This window comes from Folsomia candida, unplaced genomic scaffold (assembly GCF_002217175.1).
Source record: "Folsomia candida strain VU population unplaced genomic scaffold, ASM221717v1 Fcan01_Sc001, whole genome shotgun sequence".
NCBI lineage: Eukaryota > Metazoa > Arthropoda > Collembola > Entomobryomorpha > Isotomidae > Folsomia > Folsomia candida.
This window is the reverse complement of record NW_019091193.1, coordinates 833,486-857,137: the sequence shown is the minus strand read 5'-3', so window position 1 is coordinate 857,137 and position 23,652 is coordinate 833,486. Positions and strand designations below refer to the sequence as shown.

The window sequence follows — 23,652 nt, the reverse complement described above, 5'->3', positions numbered from 1 at the left end:
GGTCAAGGTGGTTACAGAAATCGAGGCCGCGGTGGAAGAAACTTCAACAACCGATCCGGAGGTACTTATTACAATCGAGGCAGACCCATGCGAGGGAAACAAAATGGAAGGAGTTTCAACAATTCGAGTAAAGAAAACAGGAGTCAAAACCACGAACAAGACAGGTCAAATCATGGAGGCCAGGTGAATGATGATCACGACGCCAACGCCACAAATCCACAAAATCATCAACATCCATCACGACCCTATTTATCGGGACGGGGAAAACGAAGTTCTGGGATGGACTCGACAAGGAGGTATTTCAATACAACCAGCACTAATACAAGGGGACAATCTAATACAGAAGCCCATAACCGAGATAATGTGATCAACGCCCCACAAAATAAGGAAGGGATTATCAACGCTTTCACATGAGGAAACGACGCCATTACGATAAGTGTAAATAAAAAACCTAGGAAATTTATTAATATGAAAAAGGTTCTTGATTGCTCAGTTCAACTATTCAGAAAACAGAATAACACTCTTTATAAAATGTACAGGAATTTCAAACTACAAGAACCCCTCCGTTCATTATGGTTTGAAGCTTATTCCGGCTGAAAGTATCACATTTTAATGTTTAATTCAATGTCGCTGTTTTAAAAAGTTTTCCTAAACACGTGCAACATTTACCGTAAAGCAGCTTGTCCACCTACCACCACGATCCAAACAGTCAACTGCACACGAAAATGAAGAAAACTTAAAAACCGATATTTAGTTTAATTTAACAAAGCTTAATCGACATTGTTAACTTACATTGTCCACCAATTAACTCCAAAAAGGTGCAGTTCTTTGAACACAAAAAAACGTAAATTAATCATATATGCATAGCTAATTACTTACAATGGAGGTCTACCAACGTATGCTCACAGACCAAACTAGTGTCCATCAATCACAAATATAATTAGTATGAAATTTACAAATGGAACTATCTGCCAATGCGCAGGTTGCAAAGATATTTGCATCCAAAGCGGGAAAAATGGGCAGCAAATTTGGAAAATAAAAATTTGCCAGCCTTTGGGAGCGTTTTGCCCTCTTTTAAATGTAAATATCTTTGCAAAACCTGCGCATTGGCAGATAGTTCCATTTGTAAATTTCATACTAATTAAATTTGTGATTGATGGACACTAGTTTGGTCCAAATCTGTGAGCATACGTTGGGGGACCTCCATTGTTAGTCATGTTTTATAATTTTATATACATACCCCAGCTATGAAGTTAAACACGCAGTCAATGTGAGGCCAAGCATATAAAAACGTTAATTGTATTAATCTAGTAATTTGTTGAGAAGTTACTTCATAATATTGGTCATTTAATTCATACTGTTCGTCACCAAAAATTTCCGTCACGTTTTTGCAATGCCATTGAAAACTGAACATTTGGTTAAATTCTATCTCATAATCTGTAATTGATACCTTTCCAAATAGAAGGTTATTCAAGGTAAAATTTAAGGACAAAAACAGGTCTTTTAATTCAACAAAATAGTCGCCATTTCCAGAATGTATGTACCCATGTGGCGGTAGAAAATACGGTGATATCATATTTGAGTTTGTTAGATGATCTCCGAGAAACAATAATCGCGAAGTGTTAATGCGACCTTGGAAAGTTAACTTATTCCAATCCAACTTTAAGGAAGCATCCGTTTCAGTCTCAGGCAATCCGTACAATGTCGTGTTTCTAGAAAATGAACATGTGTCTTAAGTATTTCATCTGAATTAAGTAAAAGAAATTTTGTTTTAATCAGAAATTTATTTTTGTGCTGTGCTAACCTTGAAATAACATCAATTACACCCCACTGGTACCCGAGGCTCCATGGAAAAATGAAATGAAATGGTGGAAGGGTTACCCCTTCTTCTTCGTCAATTGAAAATGGAAACTCCCTCAATTTATCCAGAAGTAGTGTAACCAGTTTAAAGTCGTTAGATGCTGCTTCGGTATACATTGAGTTAATTAACGTACAAATCATTAGTTTAAAAATCGTGCAATATTATTTTGTTCACGACTTACTTTGTAATAGTTGGTTCAGAAGTGGTTCAACCAGTTTAAAATCCTTAGATGCTGCTTATTTAGGTGTAATTGAATTAATTAACGTACAGATCATTAGTTTAAAATTTTATTTTGCCCACGACTTACTTTGTAATAGTTGGAGAAGTGCATTGTCACCAAAAGATAAATTTATGGTGACGGTAGCAACGATGAAAAACTTTATTGACATGTAACCCGATAAAGGTTAAGTATACTGATGGCTGGCTAAAAGAGATTCCAATTTGTATTTATGGAAAAATTTAGACAAACAAACGCTTGGAAGTTAGTCGAGACGCAATAAAATCAACTTGTCTGACAAACAAAAATGCTGCAATATTGATAACACTAATTGAACATGGTCATGTGGCAAAATCTTTGGAGCCAGTATAAGGAAAACATTACAAAATGAAAGTGTCAATTTTAGATAAAGTTTTTGATAGCACAATGTAATTGGTACTTCCACATCATTACTACTTTTCACTGGGATAATTGAACTATTGGTTAATTGAATTAACTAGATATCAATTTTATGACATTTTCCTCATAGTCAACAACCGCTTGCGATTTCGGGCCTTTGGCGTTGTCCAATTACCGTTATCAATATTGCACTTATGTGAGGGAATATTTATCATATGCGTGTTGATTGGAAAAAGAGCAGTGGGTAGCTCAGTGATTAAGGTGCTCGCCCGGATAGCGAGAGGTCCCAGGCCAATTCCTGGGCCTGGCCCATTCGGACAAACATATTATTGCCCACACGTGGTCGGATTTGTCCAATGCCGTTATGTGAGGTTTCCAGTTAACTTTTCAGGTTTAGAACTGAATGGAAGGGGCGCACAAAAATTTTCTGACAAGACTTCGTACAAATTAAAAACATATTTTCTCCTCACTGTGGTATTTTAAGATTGGAGCTATCTTTAACCAAGTACAATAATCGTCTTAAGAATTACTAAAAGTAGTAAGGGATATCCCATACATATGGGAAATTCCCTGTTTGAATTTCTCCCGAGGACGTTAGTCGGTAGCCCATGCGACTTATGACTATTTCGTAGGTGTTGTAGTTAAATTTTTCTGAGAAAAAGAAGCAATACTGCTTTAGTGGGCATATATTCATAAATGTGTACATTTTATTATTACTGAATAGTCAATAACAAACTCATCGTGTGGGACACCACCCGCTCCACATATCTGATAAAGTAATCCATCCCAATCCCATTCTTTATCGTGTCAACGGAACTAATAAACTCCAAATTAATACAATTCGGTAACATTGCTCGCAAAACCCTCCTCTTATACTTATCCATTCCATACTTTTTCATCATCTCCCTCTTGAAAATTTTTCCCGCCGAACTAGCCTCCGCCACGTAGCGAATGGCGAACGTCTCATTAACAAACCCAGCTCCAATCACGCTCACCGCCACGGCTGAAACCAACATGGAAACTTTCCCGCCTTTCATGAACTGCTTTAAAAGAAAATATAAAGCAACGGTCGACTCTCCAACTAAAATTGGATGGTGTAAACATGGCGAGATAAAGTCACGTGCCAGGCCTTCCTGAATTATGCACATGACCCTTAAGTTTTTGTGTATTTTGATCAATACGTCAAACCCGGTGTCGACAAGTAACTCGTTAACGCGCAGACTCCACAAGTACAGCACGATGATGCCGTTGGCGACGCCAAACAGCCCGATAGCATTGGCCAGGAAGGCCACACTTGTAGCAATGAAGGATAATATGGCAGTCAAAGTCCATAACGAAACTTTGAAAATTACTGACTCGAAATTGGTAACGTCTCGAAGGAATGCGTAGAATGGGTTGTGCTCAGAATAGAAAATCACAAGAGACATTATCCCAATGGGGATAAGGTAGGTGAGGCACTTTGCGAATCTGTCGGCCAAATTGGTGGCAGTCAGGTTTGGTTGTTGTTTTGTGGGGGCGAGCTCTGTAAAAAATAGAATCTATGTAGTTTTATTAAAAGAGGCGAGTGTGTCGCTGTGTGTACGGGCTTATATGCTAGTTACTAATGAATAATCGACAAAATCTGAAGCCTATTAAGAAAACGTCCCAGCTTATCTGCAATTGGCGTTTAATTTTTTGCCACTTTTCTGCAGGTCTTGAAGAAATAGTCGTCACCTATGTAGCGATTCACCCACCCTTAGTTCTACACCACTTTATTATAGGGATGGTCCGCCAGGTGGCACGAACATATTTCTCTTTCTCACTCATGCAAGAAATTACGCTATGAAATAGCAACTAGGTTTTCGCTCGGGATTTCTCTGCTGGTTACCTTCCATAAATTTGTTCCCGTTGAAGACCGATTCATAAGATGCGATGAATTCCTGAGGTCGCTCCTTCCCCAGAAAGTACCAAAGAAAAGGTAGCGCCCCTGCGAAGAGAGCTGCAGCCACGTATGCGATACAGGCATGGGTGAGGTCACGATTTAATTCTCGAGCTAGGTGATAACATCGTAACCATAAGATTGGCTGAATGACTAATGTCATTACGAGAGTGAGAATCTTGTAGGCTCTGTGGTGCCTAGGACTGGCGGGAAAAGCTTTCCCGCTCTTCTCATCCCACCCCAAAACATATGAGGTAAAACAGGACGATAGTTGTGTTGCTAGGATACACCTTTTGAAGATAATGGTGGCCTGATCGGTCCACATGATATGATTCAGAGTATTTTTAGAAGTGTCGTTAAGAACTAATGAACCCTATTTGATACTACGGTGGACTTTGACCTAAAAGGTAGTGATTTGCGGGACAATTAATTACCACAGCTTTTTGGATATCTAAAAAAAATTATATTTTTTCGCGTTGGTGTTCAATTGGGCTCGTGCATTTACAAAATGTTTGCTTAAAATAGCTTAGCCTATGTAGCAGTAAGAGCCTGATAATTTTAGAAATACTGCATAAAATATTTAAGTCGGTCAAGTACAAAGTTATCCGGAGGACATGACACTCAGAATAAATTTCAACATTAAAATTTATACAGCTTGAGTGTAATTTGAGACTGTAAAACTGGTTGTGTAAATTTTACCCCTCATAATATGAGGGTTAAAATTTACCCAAGGTTGTAAAAAATTTTTTCAACATTGACTACATTTTACTTTCGTCGGGTAATTGTTAAACAACAAATTATGTCATTTCAAAATTTTACCCAACTTTATGCAGAGAGTGCATATTAAAGTACTTACATATAGGCACATATGTACATACATAAATTCGTGGTTCGCTGGTTTCAAATGTTTGCATAATTATGCTTATAAAAAACCTCAAATAAGTACTTAAGCTAACTATTTAATTGACATTTAAAGTTATTAATTCCCTAGTTACGCCGCACCATAACAAATAGATACTTCCTGTAGCATCAATTATGTATTCTGATTGGATAGAATTATGGCATATACAGTGTCGGACAGATGTCTACGTCCACATAGTCGCGTCAATTTCATTTTCAAATTGTCACTGAACTACTGAACCAATTTTCATCATTGATATATCAAATTCTCACAAATTTAACGTAATTTCATAGCACATTATTAGTTTTCCGCTAAAAAATTTATTTTAGGCCAGAGATGTATTTTAATTCAAAATGAAAACAATTGGATGGACAAAAGTCAACGTCCAGTCAGAGAAAACATACAAAAAAAACTGTAATTTATAAGGAATGTTATAACAATTAATTTTTAATATTTGGTTGGGCCTCCGTTCGCTTTAAGGACGGCTTCAAGGCGTCGAGTCATTGAGTTTACCAAATTCTTGGTCACATCTTCAGAAATGGTTTCCCAAACTTCACGAATTCTGGATTTAAGGCCCGGAATTCCTGAAAAAGATTGTTTTCTTATTTCTCTTTCAATGTGGTCGCACAGATGCTCAATGGGATTCAAGTCTGGAGATTGGGGAGGCCATTCTAGCTTAGGAATTTTTTTTTCTTGAAGTATTCCATGGTGGACTTGGCAGAGTGTTTCGGATCGTTGTCTTGTTGGAAGGCAAATCGTCGTCCAAGTCCAAGTTTTCGAACAGATTCCTGGATATTACGGTCAAGTATTCCCTGGTACTTGTATTGGTCCATAATTCCGTCAATAAATTCCATTTTTCCTGCCCCACTTGAAGCCATGCATCCCCACACCATTACCGACCCGCCGCCGTGCTTAACTGTGGGGTTGAGATTTTTTGGATTCAAAGCTTCTTTTGGATATCTCCACACTCTACGACGCCCATCTGACCCAAAGACATTGAACTTTGACTCGTCAGTCCATAAAATATGTCCCAGAATGTTTGTGGCTTGGAAATGTGGTCTCTGGCAAACTTCACTCGTTTGGTTGCATTCCTCGGTACAATAAGAGGCTTCCGGACTGCTCTGTGGGATTTCAAATTTCCCTTATTCAGTGTTCTTTGGATGGTCATAGGACTAACCTGTTTGCCGAACATCTCCTTGATCTCGGTAGATAGCTTTGGAGCACTAAGTGAGGGTGTAACGTTGACTTTGTTGAGCACGTGGCGTACTTCTCGGTGAGCCAAAATGGGTTTTCGACCACTTCTGACCTTGTTTTGGACTGAACCATTAGCTTTAAAGTTCTTAATGATTGTCTGGATGGTTGTCCTTGCTAATTTATACTTGGTCCATATTTGTCTCTGCGACAGCCCCCTTTTTGTCCACCCTTCCAGTCCTGAATGACAAGATCTCGAATAGCGATAGGAATTTCCTTGCGTGTCGACGCCATCATATTTTTCTGGAAGAAAATTATTTAAAAATTAATGCGGCATATGTTATTGATAGATTTATTAAGTTACCTGATTTTATAAATTGGAGAGATTTTTGTTGTTGACAATTAAAGTGAAGTGGACGTAGACTTTTGTCCGCTCAAATTTCATCCTCTCTCGCTCTGCACTATGATTCTCAGTTTTCCCAGAATTTTCAGAAATAACTCATATGTTTTATGAAATTACGTTAAATTTGTGAGAATTTGATATATCAATGATGAAAATTGGTTCAGTAGTTCAGTGACAATATGAAAATGAAATTGACGCGACTATGTGGACGTAGACATCTGTCCGACACTGTATTTAGGTATTTTTTGCTAAACCTTGAAAATTTTGAGACCAGTTGAATCTTGCAGAGAGAATGTTCTTTATAATTTATGAACTTTTTAGAAGTTTCAAATTATCCGGAATTGTAATCCTGGAAACGTGCTTCTTGCTTGCTGCTTAAAAGTTTTAACAGGGATTTGTACATATCTAAATATAAGATAAAGTATGAAAAATGAGTTCAGCGAGGTATCACATATCAAATGCCTACATCGGTGACCCTTTTAACACATTTTACAAATTTTACTTGAAAGGTGAGCGACTACTAAATATTTTTACATGGCTGGGTAATTTGAGTCTGTACTATGCAAAATGTTTAATGTGCTTCTACACATTTACCACTTAACTGTGAGATGAGTTTAACGTTGTAAGTTAGACAACGTTTTCAGCCGATATTATTGACGCAACGCACTTATCCTAGATTTTCGTGCATTTACAATGCATTCAAAATACGCTAAATAGGAACGTCCATAAATTATGTCCCTCTAAAACTTTTACCCTCTTACCCCCCCACAATCTATATTATAAGCTGGAAATGTCTTTTGGCAACGGAAGTGAAAGTAATTTTCCGAAACGGAAGTGAAAGTAAAGAAAGTCAAGTTTCGAATAGCGCGAGAATAAAGCAAGTTTAAAACAATAAATGTCAGAACGTATGGTACTCTTTGTGGGCTTATTTATGTGGGGGTGGTAATTAGCTGGGGGTGGTGGGTATTTGGGGATGGTAGTTATCTGGAGGGGGTGGTTATCGAAGGGTAGGTGGTTATCTGGTGGTGGTGGTTATCTGAGGGTGCGTGGTTATCTGAGGGTGGGTGGTTATCTAGGGATGGTGGTTATCTGGAGGTGGTGGTTATCGAAGGGTAGGTGGTTATCTAGCGGTAGTGGTTATCTGAGGGAGGGTGGTTATCTAGGGATGGTGGTTATCTGAGGGGGGTGGTTATCTGAGGGGGGTGGTTATCTGAGGGGGGTGGTTATCTGACGGGGTGGTTATCTGAGGGTGGGTGGTTATCAGAGGGTGGGTGATTATCACAGGGTGGGTGGTTATCTGTGGTAGGTTATCTGATGGTGTTAGGGCCAAGGTGTCAAATTCCACTATCATTGGTGGTACAAGACTTCAGGTGGCCAGGCGGGCCGCCCTCAGCCGCGACGAGCCACGGGACTAAACCCGATTACGGATGAGCATTGGTGGTCTTGGTGGGCGAGTCGCCCTCAGCCACGACCCACACGGGACTAAACCCCATTACGGATGTGCATTGATGGTCTTGGTGGGCGAGTCGCCCTCAGCCACGACCAGCCACGGGACTAAACCCCATTACGGATGTGCATTGATGGTCTTGGTGGGCGAGTCGCCCTCAGCCGCGACGAGCCACCGGGATCAAATCCCATAACGTCTGAGCATTGGTGGTACAAGATTTCAGGTGGCCAGGCGGGCCAATGTCAAAAATCCAAGTTTTTGACATGGAATCGCAGCAAAATGGGCCTGATAATTCCCGATAAATAGAAATTGGCTAGCTAGGATCGTTAAAGCTTCAATTTTTATTATGACGGGAAAGCTTACTAACATTAGTGAGGTTTCTTTTGCAAAATATGTCCAAAATTAATTTTAAATTAAATTACAGAACGTGTGGTACTCTCTGTGGGTTATTTATTCGGGGGTGGTGGTTATTCAGGGATTATGGTTATCTGGGGGTGGTGGTCTTCTTGGGGTGGTGGTTATCTAGGGGTGGTGGTTTTCTGGGGGTGGAGGTTTTCTGGGGTGGTGGTTATTTAGGCAAGATGGTTATCTGGGGGTGGTGGTCTTCTTGGGGTAGTTAAGTAGTACACGGCCCGGCCCTCCTCAGCCCAGCCCAATCTCATCTCATAGTTAATGAGCATTACACGGCCGCGGCCCACTATCATATCGACGATATGACGATTCATAGCGACGATTGCCGATATGCTGCTTGCGCAACGGACAAATTTCTTTCACTTCCGTTGGCATCAAATAGTTTCAGTTAATAAATACTTACAAAAGATTTCGTTTGTGGAATTTTGAAAATAAAATCAACTCACGCCCGGCGGGAGACGGGCTTATACGCTAGTGTATTATTACTCGGGAAGGTGTTGCAAAATTCCCAGTGGGTGTAACCCTTCAAGATATACATATTTCGGTCCAGGGGAAAAAAGTAAATGGATCTAAAACAATTTTACCGACCACACCCCCTCTGGGGGGAGTTACACCCCCAGGGGGTGTGGTTCATAACTTTTAATATTTTTGGAATCAGAAACTCATGCTCACTCTAAATTCAAAGTTTTGAGGATTGAAAAAATTATCCGGTCGAGTTATACCCATTTACATGCCCAAAAACGTGCGTTTCCGGGCAACTTTGAGGGGGTGTAATTCTGCGCACGGCAGCTACCCGACTAGGGTATTTACCGTTTCTCACTGCCACGAGGGGGTTCTACAACTTTGCTAGAAAGGTCCGTCGGGAACCTGCCGTAACCAGAGTTACACCCCCTCAAACTTTCTCAAAAAAGTGCTAATTTGAAATTATTAAAAAACAGATTTTGAATTTTGTGGAGTGCATTCAAGACAAAAAATTTATAAAACAGTTGGACAAGTTCGTTTGTTCCCGTATGCACTCCACAAAATTCAAAATCTGTTTTTTAATAATTTCAAATTAGCACTTTTTTGAGAAAGTTTGAAGGGGTGTAACTCTGGTTACGGCAGGTTCCCGACGGACCTTTCTAGCAAAGTTGTAGAACCCCCTCGTGGCAGTGAGAAACGGTAAATACCCTAGTCGGGTAGCTGCCATGCGCAGAATTACACCCCCTCAAAGTTGCCCGGAAACGCACGTTTTTGGGCATGTAAATGGGTATAACTCGACCGGATAATTTTTTCAATCCTCAAAACTTTGAATTTAGAGTGAGCATGAGTTTCTGATTCCAAAAATATTAAAAGTTATGAACCACACCCCCTGGGGGTGTAACTCCCCCCAGAGGGGGTGTGGTCGGTAAAATTGTTTTAGATCCATTTACTTTTTTCCCCTGGACCGAAATATGTATATCTTGAAGGGTTACACCCACTGGGAATTTTGCAACACCTTCCCGAGTAATAATACATTGTGTCCCCTCAGCTGTGTTATAGTCTATGGACATCGCCTAGTCAACAAGTTTCAACCATTTCGAACCCAGGTGTATGTAACATATTAAGGTTCAAGATTTCTCATAGTTCGATTACTTTAATTATTCATTTATTATGTTAAGGTAACATATTTAAATAGCAAATATGGCATAATTTACAAGGCTGATGTCATTTTTGACCATCTAAGAACCACGGGAAGAATTTCAATTTAATAATGGCTTTTCTTAATTCTCTAAAAATAGTTCACACTCTGATTTGCCTTACTAAATTTGTGGATTTTACGCAAACTTGCATCGTGCATCCTCCGTACATCCGTTTGTACATATTGTCCCTGAAGTGCTCCTTACATACATAGATACGCACATGTACAAACCTAAAGTTCTACCTTTAGTAGACATGTAACTAAAAAGTTTCACAAATGTGGTCATGTTGTCGCAGTCACAAAAATACCTGTCAACTTTTCACCCTTCTTAATGCGTACATATGTAACCCAGGCTGCACCAACCGAGAAAATCACATGTATTATTGGTGTCCCCGGTGTCAATTTCGTGTTTGGGGCATTATTCGTGTAAATATTTTTTTAAACACGTTCGTAACACGTATTACAAAAACGACTTTCAAACGGATTCTTTATCACCAATTTTCTCGTTCATAACACATGTACAACCCGAGAATTACAACAACCCGAAACTCGTGTTTTCGAACACCAGAAATTCACGAGAATTTCTAGTGTTGTTGGTCACAGAAACCTAAATGCTGCTCTCTCCGTTGTAAAGAAAGAGGGACAATTCTTTAGTTCGAGATGAGTAATGGAGAAAGCACGATCAAGAAAAATATTCCAAAAAGTAAGGCAAGGAAATTCGGATTTTGCATTAATTTCAGAAAGTGCAGAAAAAATAATACCGCTGCCCTCGTCATCCTTGCCAGAGGCACACACACAGAGTTCACCATCACCCGAATATTTGATTTTTGAAGCAGATGACATCTCGGATTATTCTGACAATAATTTATCCACGCAGTCAAATCTAAGTGATAGTGATTCTGAACAGTCTAATACGGAAAGTAGTGCAAGTGATTTAAGGGGGTGGGCACTAAAGCATAACATTACATTCTCTGCTTTAGGAGATCTGCTAGAAATTTTGAATCGACATCCTAATTTTGATTTACCGAAAGATCCTAGAACACTTTTATGCACTCCAAGATCGACTACAATTGAAAAGGTGGAGCCTGGCGAATACGTACATTTTGAGTGGATTTCATCCGTCGAAAAGTTAATTCAAGTTCCAACAGCAGACTATATTAAAATTCAAATTAATATTGACGGAATCCCCCTCTATAAAAGCAGCACAAGACAATTCTGGCCCATTTTAGCGAAAATTGTAGAATATAATCAGGTCGTTGTAATTGGAATTTATTCTGGTTTTGGAAAACCTACAAATTTTAATAATTTTTTGAGACAGTTTGTCAACGAATTCAACACCATAGAGCAATCTTCGAATTTAAAACTTAAAATATCTGCAATTGTGTGTGACGTCCCAGCAAGATCATTTATTTTGGGGACAAAGTGTCATAATGGTTATAGTTCTTGTGGAAAGTGTGACATAAAGGGTGAATATTTGGATAATAGAGTTACCTTTCCACCAGGAAATTATAATTTAAGAAATAACGAAAATTTCCGATCAAAATTAGATACAGCACATCATAATCAAGCCTCAAGAATAGAATTACTACCCATTGATTTAGTAGAAGATTTGCCAGTCGATTTTATGCATCTTGTGTGCCTGGGAGTGACCAGAAAATTACTATTTTTATGGGTGAAAGGAAAAAAATGTCCAGGTCGTCTGCGTCCTCACCAAGTTGACCAATTATCCACTAATTTGCTAAAAATCAAAACCTCAATACCAAAAGAATTTTCAAGAAAACCACGTCCAATTAGAGATCTCGAACACTGGAAAGCAACTGAATACAGACAGTTTATTTTATATACTGGCCCCACAGTTTTGAAGAAAATCCTTGCTCCTCAATTTTACCAGCATTTTTTGTGTTTCCACGTAGCCATCACGATTCTTGCAAATCCTAACACTTATCTGAGTAAAAATAAGTATGCACAAGAGCTACTAATATATTTCGTTAATAACTTTGGTGAATTATATGGGAAAAAGTATAACAGTCATAATCTTCATAATTTACTACATTTATCCCGGGATTGCATTCGACACGGTCCCCTTGACCAATTTAGTGCTTTCCCGTTTGAAAATAAGTTACAACAAATAAAGAGATTGGTGAGATCTCCATCTCTCCCCTTGCAACAAGTTTACCGGCGGTTAGTTGAAAGAGAAAAAATAGACCTGTCCTCTTTCAAGCAGCCAGTTTGTCAAGTATCGTTTTTCCAAGTCGACATTAATTCACCCGAGTGTTTCAAAGTGTGTAAGTTTGCAAATTTCGAATTATCCAACAAATTAGGGAACAATTTTTGCAAACTAAAAGATGGAACTATAATTAAAATTCACCATTTTGTTGGAGGATCACCTTCAGAATTATTTGGACAGAAGTTTAAAAAACGTGAAGATTTTTTTCAATCTCCTTGTCCTTCTTCTTTAATTGGTGTTCAACTTATCTCCGACTTGAGTGCAGTACGAAGATTTAATATTAATTTAATCGAATCAAAATGTGTAGTACTTCCATTTGAGACTGAATTTATATGCTATCCCTTGATTCACAGTGAAATTCAGTGACTTTTTACAATGCCGTACTCTATAGTTCCTTTTGTTGAAACTGACGAGGTAGAAATTATCCCAATCAATTGGCTGTCAGCAAGTAAAAATAAATGTTGGTGGCCGCCGTACAAATCTTCAGAACGCCAATCGAAGGCCGTCATGAATGGGGACACGCCAAATCAGCAAGTTTGGTTATCGTTTGACGTAAAAGTTTTAGGTGGAGGCAAAATATTTGGTGAGTCTTTTTTATTGCATACATTGATAAAGTTATTTATAAGAAAGAAAAATGCTGTTTATTTGTTTGTTAAGGTTCTTATAATCAAGCAAAAAATAATGTTGGAAAAGCATTGGAAGAAACTGATCCGGAATTTGAGAGCGACTTGGAAGTAACTGGTCGAGGGCAACGACACAAGAAAACTGTTCATCTACCACCGCCCGGCGACTCCGATAGTGAAGAAGAACCGCCCAAAATGAAGCAAAATCGTTCTATTCCCACGAAGACAATACCGCCACCACCACAATATTTTAGTAAGTTAAAATCCCGCATTTTTTATATTCCATTGCACCAAAAAAGTAGTATAATAAATAATACTGTTTATCCAGGTTTAGTGGGAGAGGGCTTGCAATCAGAAAAGGAAGACGGCCACGAATCAAGTTTACCAGGACCGAGTGACCCCCCATCGCCAACTAATTCACAGCAATACCAAGGCACACTCTCTAGCGAGCAAGTTTTATCTAGCTCTCACGAATTGGAAAGCCGTTCGATTCCTCAGGCAGAGGACATTGATACAACTTTCGGCAGAGATAATGGCACGTTACCAAACGCAGGAAATTTAGGTAGGTGTGTGACAATTTATGTAATGTCTCAGTAATAAATAACTTGGGGGACCAAGACGGGTGGTCAAAACGAAAAGTTTCCAGTGGGTTTATTACCAGTGGATGATGAGTCTGACTTGAAGAAACTCGAGGATTTCGCCAAGGCATCAAGAATCACATTGGTAAAATATTTATCAAATAATATTGCGGCGTAATAATGTGGCGTAATATAAGTATTATAATATAAGTAATAATATAAGTATTTATATAAGTATTATTCATGTTGCTATTTTTAACTATGCATATATTAATTGTTGCAACTTTGACAGATTACAGAACTGCAGAAAGGCATACGTGCGACCAAGGATGTAAAGATTGCTACACAGCGGATACTAGCCAAGTTGCTGACAGATAAGTATGCATCGTCATACAACTGGATTGGTTCAAGAGGACCGAAGTCACCTTTTTCAAAATCATGGATGAAGCACATTATATATGGTAAATTAGTTGTATGTGAATTAATTAAATATATAATGCGCTCCTTTAAATTAAATTCACCAATGAAATTGCTGTGTTTTCAGAGGCAATTCAAGGACTGGAAAACTTGGGCAACGCTGACGACGACGAGATTTGGGAAGCAATTAAAAATTGGCTCAAAAATTCCAACAAGCGTATTGAATCGGATAGGTAGGACAAAATGCAATATTATTTGTACGTATTTATAAAACTTTCATAATTTTTACTTTATTTAATTAGGAAAAAGTTGGAGAAGTCCAATGCAGCTCTTCCATTAAGAAATACTGGACCAGAATCAGACAATTGATTTTTTTCACAATTTTTTATTGTTATTTGGATTTAAAACTTTATGTAATGTTAATGGTCAGTAATAAATCATAATTCCCGCATCTAATTTGCAAATAAATCTCGTGTTCTGAACGTATAATTTCACTTTTTAATACGTGTTTTTTTGGGGTTATTCTCGTGATTTGGTCGCGAAACTCGTTCCTTCAACACGTGTTTAGAACGAATAAGATACGTTAAAAATCGCGACACTTGCACCCAGTTGAGCACCAAATCTATACCAGTCTCCCACGTCGCTAACACGAAAACTGGGGTCGCCAGATTCGTTAAAAATTGGTGATAATCTCGTGATTGTGCAGCCTGGGATGCATATTCAGAGCTAAATAACTGGGGTAAGGTAGAAATCGGAAGTAAAATTTGTAGGGTATTTATTTTCATACCTGTGGCCCCAGCGACGAGAAAGACGATAATTATAATGGTTGTGCTCGGATTCATGTTGAAGACGAATTATTGGAAAGACTTGAATTGGTCTCAAATTTATACTGCGTATGACAATCAATATCGTAATTGACTTTGCTTATCATCCTGTCCAGAACAGAGTTCAAGTTCTTGTCGAACTTCGCCTCCCTTGTTACATAACCTGTAACAGTTAAAAATAAATGGTGGGGAGCACACATGCAGAAGATGGCACGGTAAAAGTTTTTATTAAAGATTTAAAATGTTGATTAAAAATTGCGATATGTTGGATTTAGCCATAAATCTCCATATTTAATATGATATTTAGTTTCATGTATGTATTTTGGAAAATGAGTAATTTCACATGGAAAAAGTGAGACTCCGAGCGGGCGTCTCAAATTGGTAAAAAAGGAGCGTTTTTTGTGTGAATGCGCAGTTGAGTTGACGAAGGACAAAGAACTGGTCGTGTCATTCACAGTTTAGAGAGAATTAATATATTTAGTTTGAAATTATTCTCTAATTAATTGCTTTTGTGTAAATAAATTGGTGTGTAAAGAAGAGTAAAGCCAAAGAGTATCTCTTTCTCAGTTTATTTTGCATTCAAGTATAGTTTCTTGACCAACGGGTCTTGTTTTTAAGACCAGACACTTAAGCTCTACGGTTCTCAATCAGAGTTACGCTTGGGACGGGTAGTCGCAAGGACCGAGCTCAAACACGATAAATAAATTAAGCCCTGGTGTTGACCAGCGTCATCAGGCGTTAAGGGTGAATTGGTTGCATGAACGATCTATCTCGGTGGGAATAACGTCTGATTGGCACGTAGGCTAACAGATTCAGTTAATTTACTTTGATATGAAATGCGAACTATTACATCATTCCAATCGTGATAATGATAACGTAAGAGTTGGAGTGCATGGACCTTGCCCAAACTAATTGATTGGCAGAAGATTCTTATGTTAGGTGGATAAGCACAATTTTATAAAAATAAAAGATCAACAGATTTAAGGTTCGGAAGAACAAGTTAATTTTATACAATGACAGGGAGTTTCATATCTAATCCTAATAAGTATGCAGGCATATGCATTTAAGCACCCATTCATTTCAAGATGCACGAAAAGTCCGATGTAAAAATTTGATTTTTTTTTGGATTTCACATTTTTATATGCATAAATTTATTATAACGGCAGGCATACTCTTCATCCATTTGAGTTTGACCATGGCTAAATCTAGCTCCATAAGGAACCCCGTTTTTAACATTGCTCAGTATTTAGCCACGGTTCAAACTCAAATGGATGTAGGGTATATAGGCATATCTATGTACATAACTTAGCGTTATGATAATGTGTGCATTTTTCTTTTGTCTATCACATGAATACGAATATTATTTCGCTGGTGTATTTAAATACATCCTTGCTGATTTACTGGTTTTTATCAATTGTTTGGAATCAGGAATTTTGGACCGGAAGTGTGACATTTTGTCTGGTTGGGCCAATTACAGGTATGCTTGTCCACGTCGTAAACTAAGTATTGGCTTCCACGGCAGCCGCTCGAATTGGTCAGGTCGCAAGGAGGACAAGAAAAATCAGCGGCTCGGCTATCGATACAAGTAATAAATCTTGTGCAGTCATTCGGGTGGAGATAGAGGCCGTTTTCCTTCCCAGAGCAGTCGTAGTAGTCTACTTTATCATAATTTGGGCGATTGGGGACTCCATTCTTGCCTGGATCTTCATCGAAGGGAGCTGTTGGAAATTAAAATGTATGTACTAAATTTGTATTAGTTAATGAAGAAGAATTAGTGTTATGTGGAGCGAAGGAAATATTAAGGTGAGCCCAGGGTTCGCTACCCCGGGTTTTTGTGGGTTGGGGTTTTTGGGGTTTTTGTGGGTTTTTGGGGTATCAAATCTCCGGAAAAACCCTAATGCTTAATGGGGTTTTTGCGGGTTTTTGTGGGTTTTTGTGGGTTTTTCCGGGGTTTTTGTAGGAGTTTGAGGCAGATTGAAACAAAATCCCTTAAACTACAACGTAGATCAATGCTAATTAACTTTTCTGCTTCATCTTGAAATTTGAGAATTTTCATTTGCGACTTGAATTGCCAAATATCATTACATATTTCCAGGTTTACATGTCAAACATGAATTTTCGATGTAAAAGTCCAAATCAATGATAACGGTTAAAATTGCATGTTAAAATTGTACACTAAATTAGTTTATCTCTAATATATAATTTTAGGAATTCTGGTTCAACCTGCCCCAAAATCTACAAAAACCCACAAAAACCCACAAAAACCCAAAAACCCACAAAAACCCCAAAAACCCCGGAAAAACCCCCGGGGTTGGGTTTTCCGAACCCTGGTTGAGCCTCGATGAGTCATTCCCGCCCGTCTAATTCCGTCCAGAAGTGTGTCATACTTGCTTATAGAGAATTTCAAATTAGTATTTCGCCATTAGTATTCCATGAAATTGAAATGTTATTACTTTAAATGTTCTCCATAAGGAAACATGACATCTGGGACGGAATGAGACGGGCGTCTTATTGAGGCTCACTTTAAGATGCTACACTCAAATACAGGATGATACGTCGATGCGCCATTATTTTTCGTCTCGCTGTACCCAAAGTTGGGGACTTTAATTTGAAATGTCTAGAATCAATTCAATTTCGTGAACTTTGAGTTTCATAAATGCAACTTTTGTGGCTTAAATGTACGATCGTGCTTACGCAAACTTGCTAAAGATGGTAAATAAATGAGCGTATTTTGATCTGTGTTGGATTCGTAGTATCAAAAATTAGCGTTACACTTCGAAATTCGCATTTACCTAAAAACCCCTTGATTAGAAATATTCATATAAAGGCAGTGACCAAGGGTTAAAGATATTACAGAAATTCAACGCAATTAGGAAGTTAAATATTAAATATTAGATTAACACGTATTGCATACCAGCGATAACGGCACCGACAGCTAAAATCAAAACGGCCAAGTTTTTCATAATGAAACAGGTTATGGTCGATTAGGATCAGTTGAGTTTGAGTAATCGCCTCTTAGAATGATTTCGATGCAAATTAATGAGTCCCATTTTATACCATCGCCAATTAGTGGGAGATATGTACATACATATGTAAATACGTATGCATATCGCACCTTACAAATATCGGTACACCCGTAAAAGTTCACCAAAACCCATCAGGTCGAACCCTCATGTGTTACATAAATCAATAATTCACCTGTTAAATTGCACACGACCTATTTATTTACTGCATTCCAGCATTGATCATGCAAACTTCGGCAATCGTTCACACGAACGTATTGAACTGATGGTGAGTATCAGGTACGATAAGCAAGTGCCAACCTTATTTTAATTAAATGACACAGTTCCATAACTGCCCTAGATAAGGGCATAGCTACAAATGTCACGCAGAAGGGGTGGGAAATGAGCTTGTGTTAAACAAATATGACCGATTTATGGTTATCTTCATTCTTTAACTATGTACTGTGCAGATGAGACAAAGATATTTGTTTATTTCGCACCCCAGGTGACGTAAAATAATGCACAATTAGGTCATCGTTTATCGAAATTTTTGCATTAATGAAATCCTGGCGCTTGAAGGCTTGTAACGTTACATTCAATGACAGGGACTCCACTTAATCAAATATAATGCGCACTCCCCAAAAAATGTATCATATTGAATCATATTACACTTGCAAATTTTTTCGCCTTATTTTCTCCACTTATCGGGGATCCCGGTATCCAGAAAATGTGTCACATTAAATTCCACCCCATTTTCTAATCTCATTCAATTGATAAAACCCTTTTTCGTTGAAATTCATGTTCTTAATCTACACAGTAGCCTAAGAATCAAGATTACCATAAATCGGTCATATTTATTTAACACAAATAAATTTCGCATTTGTTGTTCATGACATTTTTATTTATAGCCTTATCTCCTGCACTTATGGAGGAATGTGTCATTTAATTAAAATGAGGTTGACACTCGCTTATCGTTCTCAATTCAATTTACTTATTCGTCTGATCGATTGCCGAGGCTTGCATTATCCTGTAAATAAATAGGTCGTATGTACATAGGTACATATGTATGCAATTTAAAAGATGCATTATTGATTTAACCCAAATAATTACGTCAGGGTTCGGCTTGATGGGTTTTGCTGATCTATGGCACGTGCACCGATATTTGTAAGGCATAGGATAAGCACACTCATGTACATATCTCCAATTATTTAGCAATGGTATAAAATGCGACTCATTTCTTGGAATCGAAATCATTCGAAGAACCGTTTCCTTAAAGTTAACTGATCCCTTATTGAGGTTAACCTGCTTCATCATGAAAAACTTGGCCGTCCTAATCCTAGCTGTCGGTGCAGTTATTGCTGGTATACTATTTATTTTTTCAATTATATTATAATTAAGGTGCTTAATTGAACTGACTCCCAACATTACGTCAATATATGTACACGAAAATTTCTAAAGCGGCATCAATTTCAAGAATACTAAATGCGCCTTTTGCTAAATACGTCAGTATCAAGTTAATTGTTGGTAATACGAAACCAACTATTGCAATTATTGGAATTTTTTAAATTTCTTCTTTTTTCATTTTTTTACTTGCTCATTTGCATAGATATCTAAATCTTTTCCCCGAAACCAATTAACCACATATTTTCAAGCTCATGGTTTCGTAGTCCCATACTTTAATTTATATTTAGATAAGTCATAAAAATCGAATTTATCTCAAAACTAAATAATGAACTTGAATCGATTTTCGAAACTCCCAAAATTGGGATACAGTTAGATCAAAAACAATGACGCTTGAAGACCACATTAAATATTTATCACCTTAATATTTTCATCATACGTATTCCTTCTAAGGAGGAGAGTACGCCAACCTGATAATGACAGATCTTGATGTCCTTTGGATATATGGTAGTACCCCCTCTGAAAGTAAAAAGTGTGAAGCGGTTTGATGCCATGGCCAAATTTACGTCCGTCACACCCCTTTGAAGGCGCGCCCGATGCCAAACTAGCTGCACTAAAAAATTCGCCAAAAATCCAATTTTGTTCGGATTTTCATAATAATTATATATTTGTGATCCCAGATAGTCCCCTTATCATATTCAGTTGCAAAATTAACTTTTCAGAAATTTTCAATATTTTCGAATATTTCCTGAAAAGGGCATGGCTTGAAAAAATTCAAAATACCAAAATAGTTCAGATTGATATCTGATATGACAAAGCAACTATTTGGGATCATAAATATGTAACTATTATGAAAATCCGAAGAAAATTGGATTTTTGGCGAATTTTTTAGTGCAGCTAGTTTGGCATCGGGCGCGCCTTCAAAGGGGTGTGACGGGCGTAAATTGGGCCATGGCATCAAACCGCTTCACACTTTTTACTTTCAGAGGGGGTACTACCATATATCCAAAGGACATCAAGATCTGTCATTATCATTTTGGCGTACTCTCCTCCTAAGCAATTAACTCCTACAAATCAAATAATTCCTAATTTTTATAGCCCCCTTCGATGAAGACCTGGACGAGAGTGCGGTGCCTCGTCGCCCCAATTTTGATAACGTGAAATACTACGACTGCTCTGCGAAAGAAAACGGCAACTATCTCCATCCAAATGACTGCACGAGATTTATTACATGTAGTAATGGCCGCGCTTCGGATATGGCATGCCCAGATTGCGATGTGAACAATATAAAAGGTTGCCAAGGAAATCCATATCTAGTTTACGATGTGAAAAACGACACTTGTGATTGGCCCAACGTGACCCCGTGTCACAATTCCAGTTCAACGACGGCAGTCCCAATTCCTGATCCCAGCCCTCCCCCAACGGAAGCTCCCACCCATCCCCCAACGGAAACTCCCACCCATCCTCCGACGGAAGCCTCCACCGATCCCCCAGCGCCTGGTGATTGCAAATACGCCGAAGGCGATCCCTGTAACCCGAACGACTGTGACCAATGCGACTACTGTGTCAACAAGAAGTCTTTTTACTACCGCTGTGCCCGAGTTGAGCCTGAAAACCCGCTCAAGCCGGCGACTGGAACTTGGGTCTTGGAACAGTGTGCCGAGGGTGATTTTGTCGACGATGCCAACCCTTTAGCAGCTAAACTAACCGGAGGACAATGCACGCCATGGGATTTCCTTCACGAAGCGACAAAGGAAAAGTACAAAAACGACAAAAATTGCATTCCTGACAGGGAAAAGTGTGAATATGGACAGAACGCTGATCAAATCTGCGGCCCGAATTATTGGTTTAAGGAGACCACAAAGTCACCAAAGGATGAAAGGTCGTGCCCCACTGGAAATATTTGGGATCAGCAAAGACAAAATTGTAAACCATGCAAACAAGTGGATTCCTGCAAGGATCATGCCACCTGTATTTAATAATTAATTGTATATTGAAAATTTTCTATCTATTAAAAATTATGCGAAAATAAATTGACGCAGTTTTATTCATTTTCATTTCAGTAATTCGAGAACAGGCTGTTTTACTATTATGTTTGCTATTATTCATCTATCAGGCAGTGTGACAAAGGACTATTTTCTCTAAGAGGATACATACATAAAATTTTATTCGATAACATGATCATTTTAACAATTCTTCAAACTAAGGCTTCGATTATTAACTCTTGCAATTCTTTATTCCAGTGTCAGCTCGTTACATACTGGTTTACAAACTAGATATTAAACATGTACAATTATGTCCATAAATAATTACAAAAAGTACTTTTGTAAATTTTTTAATGGGCATTGGTATAATGAATGTATAATTAGTTTTCAAAATTCCCAGAAACATATAGGTACATAATTCAGAGTAATGTCTTTACATAAATACCTCACACATTGAATTTTTAGTTTTATTTATAGCTGAAAAATAGTAGAAACTTGATTATAAAGATAACAAAGCAGGCTTAAATAATAATTTCGAAATAAAGTAATTTTTACAACGAAAAATATATGAATTAAGTCTTAGATACAAATCGCAAATAATTTGCACGCTTAGGAGCTTCGCAAGAGACATTTTGTTTGATCACATTTTAAGATAAAACGTGTTTAAAAAATTAAGGAGAGGTGTTACCAAAATTTGACAAAGTTCATGTTTACATGGGTAGTTCGGGAGGTCTTCCATCTAAGCAAGAAAAGTACTTGATTATCTGCAGTAACTAAGGACACAAATTGCGTACTTTTTAACCATTGTTTCTCTTGATTACGTGTATGCGGTATGTGGTTAAGATGCCCTTATGTATGTACGTGGAACACGATTACGTGGAAATAAATACTTATTTATGTAGAGAGCAGGGCCGTAGGAGCACTGGTTTTAGGTGGAGAGCACTCTCCAGGCCGGACGGCCCGAAGGGCTGTACCGGTACCTGTGATGCAGAAACTAGATATAATGGACATTTCGAAGTATAGGTCATATAACTTATACATAACGTTCCCAACCAAGGTTACATACTTAAACAAAGAATATCGGTAACTTGATTTTGTTTTACTTCCGAAAAGTTTAGATTACCTCCAGTGGGATACAATATTCAAATTTAAGCTCTCTGGAACGATATCTGTAAATCGGTTGAGGTAGCATAATATAGTCCTCTCAGTTGAAAAATTTTCAAAGTTTACTTAATAACCCAAGCAAACAATTTTTCAAATATGATTGTGAAGGCAGTGACCCAATCAATCGAGCCTTAATAAGTTCACGAAACTATGTGTCTGTGTGGCCCGATCATGCAAAATTTCAGTATCTAAATATTTCGAATATTGTGCATTAAACACTTAGCCCCTACCACTAAATACATGATCCTACTCAGTGCCGTATCTGTCACCAAATATTTTTTGGTCTAACCGACCTTCGAAGTCTTTCATAACAATTCCAGATACATATTTTTCTCTAATTATGTCAAAATCTTTGAATGCGTTCTAACATTTCCGCGCGAACAAATTGAGACTCATGCGTCATTTTTCTCTAGGAGCTGTAATGCACGAAAGTGGGGTGTGATAAATGCGAATCCGCATCAATCTTGACAAAAAATAGGCAAGTACACATTGGGTTTTAATTTCAACAATAACCAAAATTGTCTTAATGCAACTTATTCGATAGTTTATGTTTCGTGGAATTTGTCAATCAAGTCTCATATCTATCGTTTGCAGCATTCGAAATTGGGAGATTATGACAAATCGGTTTGTACTTGATCGGATGTTTGGCAAATTTTAGAAGCGCGGTTTTCAATTCTTTGCAGAACGGTGTTAAACTGTTTTTTAAAACTCTTGTATTAGTTAGAATTTAAAAAAGTTTGCAAATACATATAGTAACAAACTATAATTTAATCCTAAATTAAATGCAACTCGAGAATTTCGGAATTCCAAGTTTGTGCATATCAGAAAGTAAGAATATTCGTAGTTAGATAAAGCTACAATTTTCAAAAAATATGGTGAAAGTCTGAGATCAGAATTTTTGATCCCATCCCTTAAAAACACTTAAATTTGTCCACTAAGCGTATGGTTCAATATCTGCAGATATTTGTTTCTATATATTGTCTATATCTGTATTTTGGTATAAAATAATTGCACCAAGGTTTC

The 23,652-nt window shown here is 37.9% G+C and overlaps 2 protein-coding genes and 1 long non-coding RNA gene across 4 annotated transcripts; 2 read left to right on the top strand and 1 right to left on the bottom strand.

Annotated features, from left to right (window-relative positions):
- Nucleotides 1-12,794: 12,794 nt before the first annotated feature.
- Nucleotides 12,795-14,709, top strand: LOC118434137. The gene is made up of 5 exons (XR_004833792.1): nt 12,795-13,511; nt 13,587-13,981; nt 14,129-14,297; nt 14,381-14,486; nt 14,556-14,709. It is a non-coding gene; the product is annotated as an uncharacterized LOC118434137 (long non-coding RNA).
- Nucleotides 14,710-16,065: 1,356 nt separating this feature from the next.
- LOC110842209 lies at nt 16,066-18,126 on the bottom strand. The gene is made up of 2 exons (XM_022087915.2): nt 17,992-18,126; nt 16,066-16,795 (listed from the first exon to the last, which is right to left on the bottom strand). The coding sequence occupies exons 1-2, from the start codon at nt 18,038-18,040 to the stop codon at nt 16,488-16,490; spliced, it is 357 nt and encodes a 118-aa protein (XP_021943607.1). The 5' UTR covers nt 18,041-18,126; the 3' UTR covers nt 16,066-16,487.
- Nucleotides 18,127-19,342: 1,216 nt separating this feature from the next.
- On the top strand, nt 19,343-22,426 carry LOC110842131 (spore coat protein SP85). Of its 2 annotated transcripts, XM_035847025.1 has the most exons (3): nt 19,343-19,440; nt 20,579-21,468; nt 21,544-22,426. In XM_035847025.1, exons 1-2 carry the CDS (start codon nt 19,392-19,394, stop codon nt 21,457-21,459), a joined length of 930 nt encoding a protein of 309 aa, XP_035702918.1. In that variant the 5' UTR covers nt 19,343-19,391; the 3' UTR covers nt 21,460-21,468; nt 21,544-22,426. The 2 variants fall into 2 exon arrangements, with proteins under 2 accessions (XP_035702918.1, XP_021943535.1); XM_022087843.2 differs by lacking the exon at nt 21,544-22,426 and having other exon boundaries at nt 20,579-21,542.
- The last annotated feature ends 1,226 nt before the right edge of the window (nt 22,427-23,652 follow it).